This window comes from Pleurodeles waltl, chromosome 4_2 (assembly GCF_031143425.1).
Source record: "Pleurodeles waltl isolate 20211129_DDA chromosome 4_2, aPleWal1.hap1.20221129, whole genome shotgun sequence".
Classification (NCBI taxonomy): Eukaryota; Metazoa; Chordata; class Amphibia; order Caudata; family Salamandridae; genus Pleurodeles; species Pleurodeles waltl.
The window spans coordinates 385,975,934-385,994,869 of record NC_090443.1 but is presented as its reverse complement, the minus strand read 5'-3'; the positions used below and the strand labels follow the sequence as shown (position 1 = coordinate 385,994,869).

At 43.8% G+C, this 18,936-nt stretch overlaps 1 protein-coding gene across 7 annotated transcripts in view; it reads left to right on the top strand.

The window, feature by feature from the left end:
• Positions 1 to 16,069, top strand: part of CARM1 (coactivator associated arginine methyltransferase 1) — a 224,240-nt gene extending 208,171 nt beyond the window's left edge. For 3 of the 7 annotated variants that reach the window (XR_011202794.1, XM_069231523.1, XM_069231522.1), the window contains 2 exons: positions 5,769 to 5,837; positions 13,926 to 16,069. Coding sequence is in view for 5 of the 7 variants with exons in the window: in XM_069231523.1 (XP_069087624.1) it covers positions 5,769 to 5,837; positions 13,926 to 14,062 (206 nt within the window). In the remaining 2 variants the exon portion in view is untranslated. Of the gene's footprint in view, positions 1 to 5,768; positions 5,838 to 11,268; positions 11,332 to 13,925 lie in introns of all 7 variants that reach the window. The other 4 variants (XM_069231526.1, XM_069231524.1, XM_069231525.1 and 1 more) reach the window with 3 other exon arrangements.
• The last annotated feature ends 2,867 nt before the right edge of the window (positions 16,070 to 18,936 follow it).

Here is an 18,936-nt window from a genome sequence, read left to right as displayed (position 1 = left end):
TTTTTTTTTTTTTTTTTTTTTACTTTTTCCATTCACATTAGAATTGTTATTAGCTTAGACTAAAATCCGCCCCTTTGATTCTCCACTAACAAAAATGCTCCCAACTTCATTCCAATTTGTTACATGGCTCACATTCTAACTCTTTCCTTGTCCACTGGAACATACTTTATTTTTATTGCTCAGCGAGCGGTTCTCAGTCAGTGAGGATCGCAGACCCATCGGATGCATGTGTTTCTTCCTGTTCAAGTGAAGTTAATTAAGAAGCATCAGGGACACATTGACTGCCAGGAACTCTGTGTGTTAAGACAAGTGGGGTAGTCTGTTGGCTTACTCCATATGAGAACCTTGGGAAAGGGTTGAACATGGGTTAAGCTGGTAGTGTCATGGTAGCAGACAGTGAAAAGATATTTATACATATTTATTGTCTCTGGAACTTTGAACTGTGCAGTTCCAGTGTAGATTTCTATTTCAGGAGTAATGTATATATAGACCTCCAGCATGTGACATTTTAGAGGTTCACATCTTTGCTAGGCTATCTTTGCCTGTCTGGGATGATCTCTGAGCACTTTCCACAGACTTAGACCAGGTGAATTAGCAACTACTCTCTCTGGGGCCTTAATAGCAAGATCACCTGGTTAATTTCAGTTTCCGCTTTCGTGTCACTTTCTTTGGTTTATTTTTGATGCTTCTCTGTATGCATTACTATTTTTCACCAGAGTAGATACTCTTGTGGTAGTTCTTTCATGCAGTTTGACTTTTTGAAGCTTTATTTCTTGAGGAACAAGTTCAGTAGTTCTTTACCCCAAATCTCTATTTCTGATGTTTAGTCTTGTTCTTTTCATTGTTTTCTTTTCCCTGTTGAAATGCCCCCCACGCTCAGATTTTTAATTGATTAGCTTATCTAATTTTTTCCCAACTTGTTCTCCGAAGACCGACGGGTCCTGGTTCTGTAGTTATAGACAGTGAAAAACCGCTTTAACACACATAGCTTCTGTATGGGATATTTCTTGTCTAAAAGCAGTCGCATTAAAGAGTGAATCCCGTTGGGCTATTAATGCCTTTACTATGGAGTGTAGATTACTCTTGCCATTTTATTTCATTTCCGAGAGCACCTAATTGGGAGCCACTGTAGCTTTAACTGGTTATTCAGTCTAATTTTAGAAAAAGGATTCCCGTGCATTAGCAGCATTCAAGAATGTGAATGTGGCAGTTTTTTTTTTTTAAATTATAAATCGAATTCAAAAGAGTGAACAAACATTATTTTTTTTCAAAAGTGTGTGCATGTGATATGCAGTATCACCTCTAACATAAGGTCTTCTAAAGTAGCGTGCTAGTAGTATTTAAATGTTTCAACGCCTTGTTCAGGACTAGAAAGCTTTATAAATACAGTCACAATACAGTATGTAGTTACAGAACTTGGAACAATGTTGCCTACAAGTGAACATTTTATTACAAAACGCCTTCAAAGTCCTTGTATCATCAGTGACTATGGTTACTAGAGGGGTGTTTAATATTTTATCGTAAGCAAGCCATAGTCCCAGGAAGTTGTAGTTGTCAGTTTCCATTTTCCCTTTCAAACTTAGCTTAAAAGAAGAGTTGTTCGACCTTCTCTTGTGTAGTTCTCTCTGAATTGTATTAGTTTGACAGGGGCTCTTTAATTTCCAGCAGTCTTATGCTTTTCTGGACCATAGGTAAAGGTTTTTCCTGATGCCCATTATCCCACAACTCATATGGGTGGTGCACTGGCTGCTGGCCCGGCCTACACACGAATAACGGGTTTAGTCAGATAATGAGATGTGCAGTAAGTACATTCTCAGAACATTTTTGCACCATTACAGAGGTTATGGTATTGTATAGCATGATCTTTGTTACAGTAACCCATATGTGAGAGCTTCCCTAAAATGAAAATCAATTAATCGGTGAAGTAAGCCCTGTCCTTCTTGTTCTGGTTGCCTCTGAAGTGAAGTGTATCAGCCAGTCTCTTATTTTTAAGTCAGAGAAGGCCTTTGTTTCCCCAAGCTGACACCAGGTTGACTGTAGCAAATGACCTACACTTCAAGTTTGGTGCTTCATGGCACTGAGTCATTTCTTTTCGAACTCTGCCACAAGGAGAAATAAATGTATTCCAGTCAAAAACGGAGTGAAAAAGTAAATGTATAGTTAATGAAAATGGGATTCCCACACCCAACCCCCTCTAAAAAAAAAAAGAAAAAAAAAAAATCGGTAGCAGAAGATAGCCTGGAATGTTTGTTTGGAAATTTTCTGCCTTTTTGTGGAAGTATCAAAGATGTATCTCTTCACCTTTGTGCCATCCGCAGTGAACCTCAAGACTGCATCAACAGTACTGTCTAAAAGGAATAGCAGCCATTTCGATACTGAGCTGATAAAGATATTTCTTCCATAGTCCAAAACCCAGTGAAATTCAAACAAGTCCATAATCCACCTGAAGTGTTGAGCTGGTCCTAAAAGGGGCTAAACACTGGAAAAAGTTGATAGCAGCACAAAACGTGCATTCCAGGAGTCTGAATTTTGATCCAAATCTTAGTCTCAAAGGTCAGGAGACCAGTCATTGCGGCGGTCCAACCCCAAAACGCAAAGCTGCTTTGAACCATCTTTTAACGTTCATTCCCAGAGGGTTTGAAGAGTTCATTAAAGATCGGACTAAACGTGAATCCAAAATAACCCAGAAAAGATGAAGGGTAAGATGAGTATCAGCCGTTATTTTTGTAGAACTCATTCATAATGCTTCACAATCAGTATTCTTTGACAAGTTATAAAGGAACTTAAGTTTCACACTTGATATTAGTTATTTAAGTCTAGTGGAAGCTATTCTTGTACCTTTTGTGAACATCATCTTCAGTTTGTCTGCATTTATGAGCGTGGCTGGCAAAGCCTACGAAGAAATACAAAGATACTAGGAACATATGTATATTGAGGGAGAAAGAGTAAATGGGCCCCGTGGAATTCTGAATTTACATTGCAAATGTGGATGTGTTAGATGCCTATGAAAGAAAAAAATTGATTTCCAACTTGAGCATCAAGTTGTAACTTTTGAGAGGACCTTCCAGATGCCTATATAATCAAATTCATTCATAGGCTTGAATGAGTTTCACCTTACAAAAGCGATTGTAATAGAGGGGATTAGTAGTATTCTCCTCGTCTTGTCTCCGTAAATGAGGTGCAGTTGTCGGGTTTTAGAAAGTTTATAACTAGAAGCCTACAGTTTAGCAATTGCTGTTGGTGAAAAACGTTCCTTTTGCAGCATAAATCCTGAATACATTCAGGTGCTCTAAATGAGCATGCAAATCCACGAAGGATAAAAAGTTGCAAAAAAGGTAATGGGTAAGTAACAAATTATGGGGTTAATATCCTGTTTATTAGGAAGTTAGAAAATCGATTTCCTTTTGAACAAATAGCTTGGTATAATGAGGAAGTGATCTATAAATGTGTTATCGAACCAAAATTTACAGAGGTTCGTGTCTTGCATCTGTGAAAACAGTGCAGCAAAAGCAGAAGGCAATTTAATTTTGGGTAATAGTAATGCAAACGGTTTGTTTCATTAAAACAAAGCATCTAATTGTTCAATGGAAAGCATGCGGTTTACTTGCTGTGTTCAACTATCGGTGGGTTTAATTTACAAAACCGTCTGCTCTCATGATCTGGATTTGTAATTCTCCTTCTTTCTCGTCCTGCTGAGTGACTTGTACTTAAGGTTCCTCCTTACCCAAAGAACAGGGGAAAAAAAGCAGCTCCTTCCACCACGGGTTGTTGAACTTGGAGGAAATTGCGCAGTCACTACACAATTTTGGCAGCCAAGGTCTTAAAATATTGAATAAAGAGCATTGGCTTCCCAAGTCATTTTTAAAAGCACCCTTGTCCAGTACCAGGTCAAACTCTGTTCTCAGTTGATTTGGAGAATGTCTTGGTAGAGTAGGCAGTCTTTGCATCAAAGCCCATGGTTCAGTGCAAACTACTTGTGATTCTCTTTATTGTGACAACTCTTTACATCCCCAAACAAACCCAATCTTTAAATGACTGGTGTGGACGAGGAATGGACGCTTCTCATGCCTTAATCCCTTTAATAGGTACTCCAATCTCCCCCCTCCTCCCCCCATGCAGACTCATCTTCTACTGTGTTCAGTTTTCTGATTCTAGCACAGCAGACCATATTGTCTGCTGTTTTCGTTTTTCAACCTACTCTAGATTGTTCTCAGATTTTGAAGGAAATATGAAAAAATTGTGGAAGAACATGGAAGGGAATTTAACTTCCTCAGTTTGTCTAATTTTCAAAGAATGGCTTCCTTTGCACTGTGGTGTGATGACTATTCTTACTCAGCTCAGGACCTTGGTACTTTATCTATTATTATTACTGTATTTTATCCATATTTAGATTTTGTTTAAATGAAGATGTCTAAAGTCTTCAAATAAAATGTAAGATCTTTAGTACAGTAGTCCTGCTCAGGAGGTTCGTGGAATCCTTGACTGCTCAAAAGCCTTTCTTTTTAGCCTTTCTTAAATGTAGCTTAAGCGTTCTTCACGGAGTAGAGTTCATTTTCATGGCTTATTCCAGAAAAGGAGAGATTCATGTTTTCTCTTAATTACTTCATTTTCCAAGTAGGTGGTATTCTCTGTGATAAGTTCTGATTTCATGTTAATCAGATCTTATTTGTTTGAGCCACCCACCAAGCCCCCAGACCCTCTAATCCCCCCCCCCCCCCCCCCCCCCCGACCCCCTTTTTTTTTCTGCTGTAGTTGCGCTGGCTGGCAATACCTGTGATGCAAATGTTTTATTTCAGAAGACCAAAATGTGCAGAGGATTACATTGATATCTGTAACTTACTGCTACAGTTTCAGGTGGAAATCTGTAGCACATCAAGGACTTCTAAAATGAAAAAGGATGTTCAAAGGCTTTCTGTAGCTACAGTACTAGTAATGTTGTTTCACTCTTGATGAAATGCTCAAAGCAACCACTTGGAGACGGATGTATATTTCTGAAAGTGCTTCTTCTTCACTGCTTTTGCTGGATGTAGTTAATCTATCCTAAAGAAAACATGTTTTGATTGGACTCATTCTTTGGCCCCCCTTCCCAGTAGCTACTTGCTAGCTTGTTCTACCCTTTGAATCTAGATCATAACTTGTTGCAGTAATACATTCCTCTTGAGTGTCTTGTGCAGTATTATATAAAACCCTCAAATCCTCCTTTTCTGACCGATTCTGTATACCCTTTCAGGCCGGGAAATGATTAAAGTGTGACTGGACAATCTTAAACAGTTTTCGCCTGGCAAGTGTTTAGGTTCTTTTTGTATTGTCATGACCAGGCTATAAAACATTTCTGTGCAAAGTGCTCCTAGGCCATCGCTCTGTACCACCGAGATCAGTCAATTATGTGAATTTCTAGAAATGATTTCTGTGCTGGAGAACCACTGTAGCAGGTGGGTAACCTTGTACTGCCTAAGTCGATTCGGGCTCTTTCTGTGTACAGCCTTCTCTTGTGTTTGGGATGAAGTAGCACAGAGGGCAATATTATGGAATTTTGTGTTTTTGGATGACTCCGAGAGAGACGTGGCCTGAATTACAAAAAAAAATTCAGGGTCTAGTGGAGAAACGCTGGAGATCTGAGCAAAAATGTTTTTGTTGTTTTTCTCCACTGGCCTGTGGCTTCTCCTCCCAGGAAGCAGACAGCCTTTTAATAGTTTTTTAATTTTTTTTTTTTTAGCCTTAACTTTTATTTTTATTTCCTGCCCCTGGCTCTTCTCTTTTCTCTGCAGCAAACACAGGGATTGTGAACCACACCCACTCGAGGATGGGATCGATTATGAGCACGGGCATTGTGCAAGGTAATGTGGAAAGGGGGGCGCGCCTCTCTCGCATCAGAGGGTTGGGATCGAGTGACTGGCATGCCATCAGAGCTCTGGTCTGGGAGTGGTGTACAGGAAAGTGAAAACTCTTGTAAGCATCCCATACCAGTAGCTGCAGTAAGTGGAAGGTAGTACAGGAAAAGGGTGGAAGATATATTTTTCGTAATGCTAGCTGGGGAATGCAGGGTTTGGGTCACCAGTTGTTTTAACGTCTTCGGATGCGGACATTGATGTAATTGTTTGGATTGTCTAAAGTCTAAACACTCATGGAACACTATTGTTAATATCAGTTGTGCATGCATAAAAAAAGATATCTTCAGTTAGCCTGTTCACGTCGCTTATTCCCTGTTTGGAGGGTGAGGGGGTCTATTTTGGAGACTAGTCAGTGTGGGAGAGCACATGCCACCTTTGCTCTTGCTTCATGTTTTCCCAGTTTAACCTCCACTAAATTCACAATATAAACCCCATGGATTGCCATGTGACATTTGATAGATTGTACAAATGTGTAAAAATTGCGTTAGTTGGCATAACAATTGTTTGTAGCATTTGTGGCTGTAGATTCAGGGGTTCTGCGTTGTACTGCCTTAGTGTTGGGCCCATATGTTTGGAACATGTTTTTCTTAGAAGAAGTTTGGAGTTACAAGACCTATTGTGACTCCACCCTCGGTCCACAATGCACCAGGGCAATGGCTCCTCTGCAGATTGTTTTCTTCTGCTGTCAGATTTGGATATAGATTATCTGCTGCATTTTTCAGTACCAGCCTTTGAGAATTTATTGCAGTGACTTAAACAATTGCTGCTTAACCAACGCTCGAGCGCGTTTCTTCAAGAGACTGTAGACAACCTTTCGACCACTGCAGTCGAATCCAGCACTGACCAGCAGCAACAGGACTAACAATTTCATGTTGTGTTCCAAAGAATGAAAATAGGGGTATGGTATACAACGGACACCATTCCAGATTTGCCCTAGGTACAAGGCTAAGTATCCCTGGTCAGGCCATCGTGGCATGGGCAGCCTCTGTTGCTGGAGCACAGCTAGACAGCCTGCGATACCCGTCAAGCCTTTTGCTGCAGGGAGAAAGGTATTCACTACATCAAAGTATACAGGAACAAGCCTCCTCTAAAATCGTTGACACTTTCGTGCCTGAAGAAGTGTCTGGCAGGCCCGTCTGACCTTTCAGCTGCTGGGGGTGAGGTGGGGTTCGAGAACTGCTAGATGTTCTCAGACGGATTAGTTGCTGAGCAGAAGGAGCTCGTGCATCCTGCCCTGTAGCAATTGGTTCCAAAGACCAGGCCCACACCTACGTCTTTAGTGGTGCAGCAACATCAGTCTTCCCAAACCTCCCCCAGCATCCTCTGACAGAAGCAGAGCAACACTCTGAGAGAGTCTGGTATTGAGCTCTGAGTCTAAGCTCAAGAAGGACTGGCCCTCCGTGACTTCCCAGGACCCTCCCCAAACCCAAGAGCTTTCTTGGATGCTAAGCAAGTCTCCACTGAAAGATGCTGAGCCATACTGACCGTTGATGTCCCACAGAGGACGATATAATTTTTAGTGTGAACATTAGATGCACCTTGTATACCTCAGATACCACCTCCAAAGTTATTAACACTATCCTTCTGTACTTCCATGCCTGGATGTGACTTGTATTTCCGGCCTGAGGTGCAACAGCGCCTCTCAACAAGCTGTATCATAGACAAAATCTTGTCAGGCCACAAGTTGATGATAAAAATGAAAAAAATCAAAGACACGCACTTTGTGTTGCAGACAGATGGGAACCCATGCATTTGGCAAAGGTCCACCTTTCGAAAACATCAAGCCAAAGATGACGCTAAGGCTTCTGCATCCACTCAAATGCAGGACGACCGACCGCAGTCCTTTCGGAACACCCAGCCCTATAAACTCTTCTCACAGGGTGGCTACAGAGGCAAGGGCTAAGGTGACTCCCACAGGGGTGCTTCAGCCTCACACCAGTGATTCTCTCTCCATTGCCTCTGACCTCACTACACCTTTCTGGGGAAGGTTGAGGTTCTTTACATCCCAGTGGTAGGCATTTAACCTGGGCAAACGGGTGATCTTTTTAGTACAGTATGGTACTGTCTAATGTTCCACATTGCACCACGAAATATCCTGCCTGAACGCCACCAAATATCCAGAGACAATCTTCCTCTTCTCATGAGGGGGGGGGTTGCAGGCACCCCTAGCCAAAGGAGCATTCAAGCTGATGCTTCCACACCAGAGCAGCAAAGGAGTGTACTTCCTCTGTTTCTTAATACCAAAGGAAAATAAGTCCCTCCAAGCTATCCTCTGCCTTTGGCTTTTGATGTACATCCAGCAGTGAGACTTCTTGGCGGTGGTGGACCTAAGACACCTACTTCCGCATACTTCCTGCTCACCACCAGTTTGCTTTGCCATAAGGTGACCCCGCTAGCAATTCAAAGCTCTGCCCTTTGGTGCCATTACAGCTACAAGGGTGTTCAGAGTATCTAGAAGTGTTGGCTGCGCGTCTGAGCAGAAATACCGTTCACATCTTTCAATATGTACAAAATTGGCTCTCAGAAGTGATAGCAGACAGCAGTCACTAGCACACGCTCAAATAGTCAAACTCTTTCTTCCAGAAAGTGACTTCGTGACTGCTGTTCAAGCCCTCATACTCTGTCATGTGGATGTTAGTAATGCCCTCTTCCATGGCCTCCCAGATGCCGCACTGGCACCTCTTATTAAGGTTCTACATGTTGCTGCACGACTCTTCCAGGGCTTGAAGAAATGACCACAGCACCACCATCATGATGGGACTCCATTAGCTCCTCTTGCCTGCCCACACTGTCTTCAAAACCAGCTGCATAATTTACAAAGTTTTTACGACCAGCACCACTGCTTATAATGTAGAAAGCTTCACCAGTACTGCTGGATCTCAGTAACCCCGAAGCGAGGACACTCTCGGACTACAAACTGACAAGTGTAAAAAAAGAAAAAAACAAGACAGCAAGCCTATTCCATCTATGCATGAAGGATCTGGAAAAGTATCCTTGTATTCTTCAGGACTACAGCACTGTTGCTCCAGTTTAGGATAGAGTTGAACATTCACCCTTTAAAAGAACACTACATCACAATCCATTAATCATCAACCCAGCTGCATCTCCTCTTACTTATTGGCTTTATGCTTGTCTCTGTCCATGTGCTGCACCCTTCTGCTGTTTGTTTTGTGTTGTAAAAAAAAACAAATATGTACCAGTATACAGATATGTCCTTACTGTAATAGTTTGGATTTACCATTGACTCCTATAAGTCCCACTTCGTGGGATACAACCCTTCTTGGTTCCATCCTAAACACTGGTAATGGGAAAGCATGCCCTTAAGAGTGGGTGATGTCATTTCAAAAGTCGCGGCCTCTTTTCAAGGTCCTCTTACTGTGAGGATGGTAATGAAGTTATTGGAATGGTGGTCATTCGCAAATCCCAAAGCTCTGCACATATGCCCACTGAACAATGGTCACAAGCGAGGGTTAATGGGAGGACCGAACGTTTGCAAATTCCAAAACTTTACACATTCTTAGATGGTGGAACAAAAATTGCTCAAAAGGCTTTTCCTTACTACACCTGTGCCCTCTTCCGCAGATGACCATTACTACCAATACTAACTCAGGCTGAAAAGCTCATCTCCACTACATAACCATTCAGGACTCCTGTATCCTAAATAACTGGGCTGTAACTTCTACTTTGAGCTTATGGCCTTCCTTCTAGGCCTTATAGCTTTCCTCAGTCTTTTTACCAGGGCATAAACGTATTCATAAATATGGACACGATAGCCATGAACTGCATCCAGAAACAAGGTGACGCCCACTCCCCTGACTATTCAAACGCAGGAGGTTTGGCACTGGGTGATTAGCAACCTATTTAGGCAGAGCTCTTGCTGAAGGCTAGATAGGGATTTTATTTATCTATTTTTTTTTTTATTATTATTTTGCAGAGCTGCTGATCATAACGCAACAACTGAACTCAAAACCCGTTCTATTTGTCAGTGGCACACTCGTGTCATCGCCCCATTTCCCACCCTGAAAAAACACAAATGCCAAAACTTTGCCTCCAGGTACCTACACTCCCCGAGCAATGCAATATCGAGGCACTGGCCAGAAATAATTGTTTATGCTGTTTGTCCTCTCCCACTCACTCAGTATTGCTCTTAAAAATAAGACTATCCATGACCTTCATCCTAATGGCACCAACCTGTGCTAGTCAGCCTACACCAAAAACTGCCCCTGACGCTGGTCACCTCACTCTGCATCAGGGCCAGCACAGCCACCCAAATCCCAAACAGCTAGCACTTTGGCACCTAAGGACCTAGAATTTGGGTACCTCATGCTCCCAGTGGGAGTGCATGCTTATTCTTATTCTGTGCACAATCCTACTATGCATTCCTTTTATGCTGCAAAGTGTAAGAGATTTGTCCCCGACTGCATTATTAAACACACATTTTCAAGTTCTCCATACAAGATTAGATTTGCTATCTGCTACATCTTGAAAAGGCTTGGTTAGCATACACTTTCACGCCACCTACATTTGGCACATTTACAGCATACATGTAAAACAGGGACCATGCATCCCTTTTGAAACTCCTTTGTTAAAGGTGTTATGGTGGACCTTAAAGTTAGATCGTGCAAAAAACCTCCAGACCCCTATTAGGTACTTAAATGTAGTTTTCATGCGGCTCATGAGCCCAGCCTTTGAGCTACTCCACTCCTTTGGTCAGCAGATGTGAAAGGTGACCTTAATAGCAATCAGCTCTTTCAGACGCGTCAGTGGATTATCTGCTTTAACCGTAGTGAAACCTTTTATTCTAGTGCACAGTGACCGTGGGTGGTTCTTGGAGCCAATCCAAAGTTCCTGTCAGAGCAAAGGTAGTGCCACCATTACACGTTAATCAAATTACTGAACTGCCACTGTCGTCTTCTCGCACCCTAAATATGTAGCCAAACCTCCTGCTTTAAGGTCTGTGCAGACGACCAGATGCATCTACAACCACACATGCTGCAAACAGAAAACGTTGCCCTGTACTCACCTGTTTGTAGCATGTAGTACAGCACAGGTCACCCTCCTCCCCAGAAGCCATTGATTAGCAGATGTTTTTGCATTTGCTCAGAATTCTTGTCATTTCCATTCAGTTCCACTTACACTACATACTCACTGGTAAAGAAAACAATCTGAGGTGGAGCTGCTTGCCTGGCCCACTGTGGACGGACAGGGAGACAACAGGTTTTATGACTCAAAACTTCTTTGAAAAAAAACTAGTAGAAAACGTCTTGCCTCAACACCATATTACAGGAGTATATGAATCTACAGCACTGCATACTACAAACAGATGGTTACAGGGTAAGTAACATTTTCCTTTTCTTTTTCTATCTTTATCTCTTAGAGTTGCAGGGGAGTGTGACATTACACACAATGTGCCGGTTGCCTGCAGCTCATCACACCTAAGGTGATGGTGAAATTCGCAGTTCCCAGTTGGGGTACTAGTCCAGAGCTTCTTTCAGCACATTTGAGTGTTGTACCAATGGTCACTCAAGAGGGTGCAGAGCTGCACCAATCACGCAGCTGTGCAGATAGAAAGACAGCGGCATGCGTATACCAAGGTTCATGAAAATAGTCAGATGCATTGCTTGCCTTGTGCTGTAGCTGTTTGTGATTACACTTGGAGACAAGTTTATCTTCATGTAGCTACGTTGCAAATCAACTAGCCTTGCTAGTGACTACGAGAAATAAAACAGTCTCTTACTAGCTAAGGGAGTGGTGGAGAACATTTGCAGTAACCACGAGTCATGCTCCTTGTATCATTCCAAAGTGAGATGTGACCTGCTTCATTCAGAGCTCTTTTTTTAAAATCATTGAGCTAGTGGTTCGCTCAGGTGGATAGTAAGCACTGCCTGTCTAAATGGGGGAAAGATTGACTCTCTAAAAATGGCTGCTGGAGTTGCTATTATTCTTCCCTTTACCCCCAAAAGTGACTAGCCCATTGGCAGGAAACTGCAAAGGATTCAGCAGGTGGCTGCCTGGAAGCGCAGGAAGGGAAACAGATGTTTTTTTTGTTTTGATTGGGTTTTTTTATATATTGTTTTCGTTCCTGATTAATATGATCCACGAGAAAAGGACGTTCTGCTGATGTCCACACCTCCTTTTAGCCTCTGATATTAACCGATCAATCCAGAGCTCAGCTTGAGTGTTATATACTAGAACGGTCTGGCTTCTAAGGATGGGAGAGATTGAGGCTTTTACAGTGAAAAATCAAAAAGGCAAATACCCTATCAAAACAGATAGGGAGGAACCCATTGGTAGCTTATATTCCGTCTAAGACTTCTTAGCCCTTCAACCCAAACTGCACCTTCCAAACTCAGGTACTAGTTGCACTGCCAGTTCTGTCTGAGAATTGGCTTCCAATGTGACTCCAGCACTGAAACCCACGGGGATCACATTTTAGCTTCAGGTGCTTTGTTGGGGGTCTTCTTGCAACCTTTATTTCAATACTAGCTTCATTGATGATACTTTGTGGGGAAAATACTGGTAAACCCTCCTCCTGACACATACCTTTTTAATACTTGTCTTAGTGCTGTAATTAGCTATTTCATGGTCCTCCCGCAAAGATTGAAGCCATACATTGTAGCTTTGAATTGTCAAACACAGCTTACATCAGTTTTTTGTAGCATTTGATTGCTGGAAATGGAGTTCACCAACCTTCTTCTAGTTTTGACTTGAAAGTTGAGGGGGTAGACGATATATTCTTAAAGGGGCTTTCTTTTCTAAAAGGCTGTGCAAGTTGCACTTAAGGTGATTGTCGGTGGTGGTGCACTTTAAGGGAGAACTGTTGTGCTCGACTTTCTAGACAGTTCATCTAAGTCATGCAGTTTGCCACGTTTAACACTGTTTTGTTGCAGCAAAGAAATTGTTTTTCCATGTTTGTATGGGACATGGCTATTCACTGAAATGGCAGTGAAAAAATAAACAGACCCACTTAAATGTTAACAAATTCGAGTTTATGGTAGTGGGATACTGCCCATATTTCACATTTAACATTTCTGATAAAGCATGATTATTTGTGGGCAGATTATAGACCCATGCTGCTGCTGTTTCTCAGTTCTCACCCATCTCCACTGTTGAGGTTCCATTACAGTTTGTTTTAATTGGCTTGTAAAGGCTTCCTGTGGTAGAAAAGCAGTAAAAATGTATTGTTTACACCTCACGATTCTCTTGTTGGATATTGCTCTTTTTTTTTTTTTTTTTATACAAATATTTGTAATTGAAAATTGCGTGGATTTCCATAGGTCCATTTTATGCTTCAATATATGGCAGCTGGTGCCAGTGCTGAAATTTAGCCTGGGAGAGGTAACTTCTAGAGTCTGGACTTTCCCACTTCTTAATGCATCTCCAACCTATTCTGCAGAACATATTCCTTACTGTGTTTCTTTTCTGTGTTGCTTCTTACTGTCTCACAGATCCCTGCCCTCATCTTTCTATTAATCTGCTTTTCACCTTCCCCTCTATCTGCATAGCTATCTCAGTCCCACTTGTCATCTTATACACTTTTTCACGATATATACAGACTTCGTTGTTGGAGTATTCCCCAACCACTATGACCGTGTGCAACTTCTATCCCTAGTGCCAAAGTTAATATCCACCATGGCAGTTTTTCCTCAACAACCAGAGAATTAGATTTCTCTGTCCTTTAAAAATTAAAAAGTCACATTTTGGTTTGACTGGACAAAAAGGGTGTCTTCCATTTCCTTATAGCAAGGTTGCAATAGTTTCCCTTTGGAAGGGCAGAAAGTGGGAAGGTAATTTAAATAAATTTTAAGCACCCCTTAGTCTTCTAGACTAGTGTGTGACGGGCTACACTATGAAATGCTCCACTCCGAGTGCATAAATCAGGGAACGCATCTTGGTGCATGGGGCTGGCAGGAGAAACCAATACTCTAAATCTGCCTTAAAGGTGTTTGGAGTCGGCCCACTTTCTATAGTAAATTATTAACCTCACTCTTTGATGTTAGAATATTGTGCACTCACACTGTCATTTCTCCACAGGGTCTGCCGGAGGACAAGGTGGAGGCAATTCCAGCACCCACTACCCAGTCAACAACCAGTTCACCATGGGTGGACCGGCCATCTCGATGGCATCACCAATGTCCATCACCACCAACACAATGCACTACGGCAGCTAAAAGGACCTTGCGCTCCTCCAACCTCTTAACTGACAGCACCAGGGAAACCAAATGAAGACGCTGCCTCCCCTCCTGTTACCCCTGCACCATTCTACGAACTGCGTGATGGTCTCCACCTTCTGAGATACCCTTTACAGCCCCTCCCCTCACCCCCCAAACTCCTCGGCCCTGTCCGAGTGGAGGGACGTTTTAACCATTGTACAGAACAAGCCTTCCAAGGGCAACTTTTCTTTCTTTGATATTTGGACTTGTATAATTTTTTTTTAAAGAAATACATGAACTGCAAAAACTTCAAGATTTTTCTCAGCCGTTGTTGAGATAACAAAAAACTGCTACCTGTGTTTTTTTTGGTTATATATTTTTTTTTTTCCGTTTTTTTGTTGTTGTTGCTTGTAATCAGACAAAATCATGTAGTCCTAGTGTTCAGGTGATCTTCCATTGCTTTGTTTGACCGGTTCTGCGGAGCTGGCCTGCTGGGGTACAGGTCATGTGAGGCAAGAGTGAAAATGGTATTGTAGCTAGTGTTCATTATTTTGTGAAGTTTGAAGGGAGGAGATGTGAAAAAGTGTGGCTAGCTCCTCCACTTTCTCTCTCCACCAAGGGCGCCCATTTGCCTCACTTATTACCGGGAGCACGCCTGGAGGTCGAGAGAATAGGGCACTTTTGAAAATGACAGTGTTGGTTAAATTTTGTGCGTAAAAGCGCGGAGCCAGAGTGTAGCTTCCTGCAGTGATGAGGCATTTGTATCTCACCCAAAGGTACAAGGTACAAGGTGGAGGGTGGGCCCAAATATTGAATGTAATGAAACAGTATCGTCAAGTCCGTCCCCTCCCTGGCGTCCTCCCCTTTAGGAAGCGGCCAGGTAAGGTATTAAATGCGACCTGTGTGTGTGTGTTCAGGTTTGGAGTCTCATTGGTTTGCCGCTGTCCATCGAGTCTCGCTGTTAGTTTGCTCACTGTTGTCCTGCTTCTCCGAAGTCTCCGTTCTGGGTGATCAGTTTCAAGGTTGCGCCATGAAATGATTAAAAGAAGTTGTATCTGTGTATCCGAAATGTCTCTTGGGAGTATATGTCGAGCATGAAAAGATTTCCCATCCGAGGGGTGTCGTGGATCATTGGTTAATAAAGGGAGACACTTTGTACACTGAAGTCTGCTCTCGTGAAAGGAGATGCCTCACTAACCTTAACATCCAGTGAATGCTTTTTAAAATCCAAACACCTTTTTAAAATAAAAAAATAAATAGATGTAGACCAAGCTTCTGCATGAAAGCCTTCGGCCTCTGCTACAGCTTGGCGGCTTTGAGGCATTTGCCTGTATGTAGGTGGCAGTAGCTGTGTTCTCAACAGAACGACCTAAGCATCTACTGCCACATTCAGGAACTTCCTGGCACCAGCAGGTGGTGCCCCATCTACCTGACTGAGACAAGCCCAGTGATTCAGGTGAACAAAGTGGCCTCTCCATTGATTAATTTTTTTTGGTATCCAGGAACAGACTATGTTTCACAGACATCTTTAGCGGCTAGCCAGTTGCAGCACGCAAGTTATTTATATTGGAATGGCTGTGGTTCTAGACTGTTGGTGTGGCAAAGATGACGTTTGTCATAGATAGATTTGTCGTAGCCTGACTGAACATTAGTACACCTGTCTTTCAAGAGCATGCCATTTTTTTTATTTTTGTCAACACTCGATGGCTGCACCCTTCTTGCCTCCTTTTCTTCGTTTGGTTACCTGACACACAATGCCCTTGGTTTGGGATGGGTTCATTTATTTAGCCCCACTTCTCCTAGCCTCCTCGGAAATACCAAATCCAGATTTTCTTCACAAGCTCTCCGCTCCTAAAGGCTTTTGTTTGAAAGGACACACTACTTCCTTGCTGGTCTGCGCTACAAGCAAAAGAAATGGGCACCAGCTGCTGACACATAGGATGGAACTGTTCGAGATGACGATTGTGCTATTTTTTTGTTTTGTTTGCCTGTAGTATTCAATAAAGTCGAGAGGGTTTTTTAAAATCTTGTGTTATTTCTTACTTCATAACAAACCACTCTTTCCTTTACGATTTTCTCATAAATAATTAATAATTCGTTCTATAGATTTTTCTACCTGCAGATTTCTTATCTGTAGAATAATCCTGGGTGTCAGACTGGATCTGGAAACTTCAAAACACATTGCCAGTAGGCGTTTGCACTGGCTTTGAATAGACAGTGGAAGTGATGTCGGTGATGTCACCGAAGCCATAGTGCCACCCAGTGCAACATCAGTTCCCTTTTTCTGTGCCTTCTACGTTGATTATGAGCGCGCCCTCTTTCGAGAATAGTGAGTTTTTTTCCTAACAGAAAATTATTCAGTGCAGTGTCATGACACCCATGCAAGTTTGTGCTTTAAGCCTGCAGGGACTATGACCAACAAATATCAGTCACAGACTACATTCCATTTATTTGTGGTGTTTTGGGTTTGTCCACTATTCTCATTCCTGCGACTCTGCATCCTGAGGCCATCAAAGAACATGAGGCCAAGCTGTTCATAACCCGTCCATAAGAAGAAAGGTGAAGTCATCGGAGTTCATGGCTCTGATCAAGATTTGAATTTCTGCATTATTTGATCTTTGCATTACTAAGGCGTGAAGAAAAAGAGATGCAGGAAGCACAGAAAATGTGGAAGAGGTAAGCCTTCCAGATTACTCCCACAGAATCATCATCACCAGAGCTGGAGTAGGCCATGATGGAGCAGACTGATCCTGCTCCATGTGGCTTTGCGCTAGCACCCCTGCCAGACCTGACCTTGGAGCAACTCCACCATTGCCTTTCTTCACTATGACAATGGTGCCAGCCATTCTCTTTACCAGAGTTCCTGGTGCCGGGGATAGACCCGGCTGTGTTTCTCACTGCAATTATTGAGATTTTCGCTAGGGACTCTAACTCATTAGGAGCACCTCTAGGACAAGGAGCACATTTCGGAACCATACGCTGAGCCAGCGGTGGTGGATCCATCTCATAGAGACAACTAGTTACAGACGTTAGTCTGGAGCCAAAGATTCTTCTTGCACAGTACCCCTATGTGTTGTCGAGTCAATCAGATGTGATGTCGCTGGTCCTATGTAGGCCCCACCCCAGCGTGCTGAGGTCAGTTCTTAGCTTTTTGCACCAGCCAGCGCCAATCCAAAGAGCTACCGCTCAGTCATTTTTGGAGTGGCCTTTTATTTTTGTCTATTTTCTAATGCTAACTCCTGGTGCATCGAGGATGTGATCTAGGAAGACTGGGTTTAAGCCCTACGGATCTGGTCATAGAGCGATGTCCGTGATGGATCTGCATTCAAAGGCTTTGAGTGTCCCGGTCGAGAGGAAGGTCCTGGGAGCAGACACTGATTCCTCCATTGTGGTAGTCACAATCCAAGGATGATTGGGTATGTGAAGGTACAAGAAGTAGTTGAAGAAAGCGAAACGTTCTTTGACATCACCTTGTCCGACAAGACGAAGGAGCGTCATCGTTCTAGGCCTTAGTCTGCGGAGCCTGTATCTGGGCAGCCTCTGCACCTCCCCAAGTTTGTGGGAGCTGGAGCGACCCACGCCTAGTTACGTTTTAAGAGCACCTTTAGCAGCAAAAAAGGATGATGGACGGAGTGCTGAAACTTTTCAAGCACTCCCCCCAAGTCACAGATCTGGGCCTAATCCATCGTTCTTTGGTTCACCCCCGGGCGCTCCAACATCTGCTTCCAAGCCCACCCCAAACGCACCCATGGACCCTTCGCCTATAACTCCTGCAAACGCATCTTCCACCACGCAACTACCACGACCACCAGCCCACGCGCCATCAACCACCTCAAGTGCATCCTGGTCCACGCTCGCTCTGTCCACAAGCACGCCGTTGAACTCTGGGACCTCCTGGACTCCACAGCTCCGGACGTCGCCTTCATCACGGAAACCAGACATCGCCACTGCCATCCCCGAAGGCTACAAGATCTCCTGAAAAGACCGCACCAACCAAGTAGGAGGAGGTATCGCCATCGTCTTCAAAGACTCCATCAGCATCACCACCTCCAACGAAGACACCCCTCTCGCCGCTGAACATCTGCATTTTCAGATTCGCACCGACCCCAGGACCACCCTCAGAGGATCCCTCGTCTACCGTCCCCCCGGACCGCGCGCCCCTTTCAGCGACGCCATCGCCGACTTCATCTCACTGCACGCCCTCGCCTCGCCGGACTACATCCTCCTAGGCGACCTCAACTTCCATCTGGAACAGAACAACGACCCCAACACCACCGCCCTGCTCGACAACCTTGCCAACCTCGGCCTCAAGCAACTGGTGAACACCGCCACCCACATCGCCGGACACACGCTTGACCCTATCTTCTCCGCCAGCAAACACATCTTCTTCAGCCACACCTCTGCTCTACAGTGGACCGACCACAGCTGTGTCCACTTCACATTCCGACGCGAGACCCGCCACCTCCGCACTCAACCCATCCCTCGCCGACAGTGGAACAAGATCCCCGAAGAGCAACTCTTCTCCGCACTCGCCGCCAACCAACCCACCCTCACCACCGACCCCAACGACGCAGCCCTCAGCCTCACGAACTGGATCTCCAACTGCGCAGACAACCTTGCTCCCCTCAAACGCACGCATCGACAGGCCAACACCAAAAGACCTCTCTGGTTCTCTGACACCCTCAAAGAATCAAAGAAAACATGTCGCGCCCTCGAAGGCCTGGCGCAAGGACCACACTGCTGACAACATGACCGCCCTCAAGAACGCTACCCGCGAACACCACCACCTGATCCGTGCTGCCAAAAGGAACTTTTTCACCGACAGACTGGACAAAAACAGCCACAACAGCAGAGAACTTTTTAGCATCGTCAAGGAGTTCTCCACCCAAACG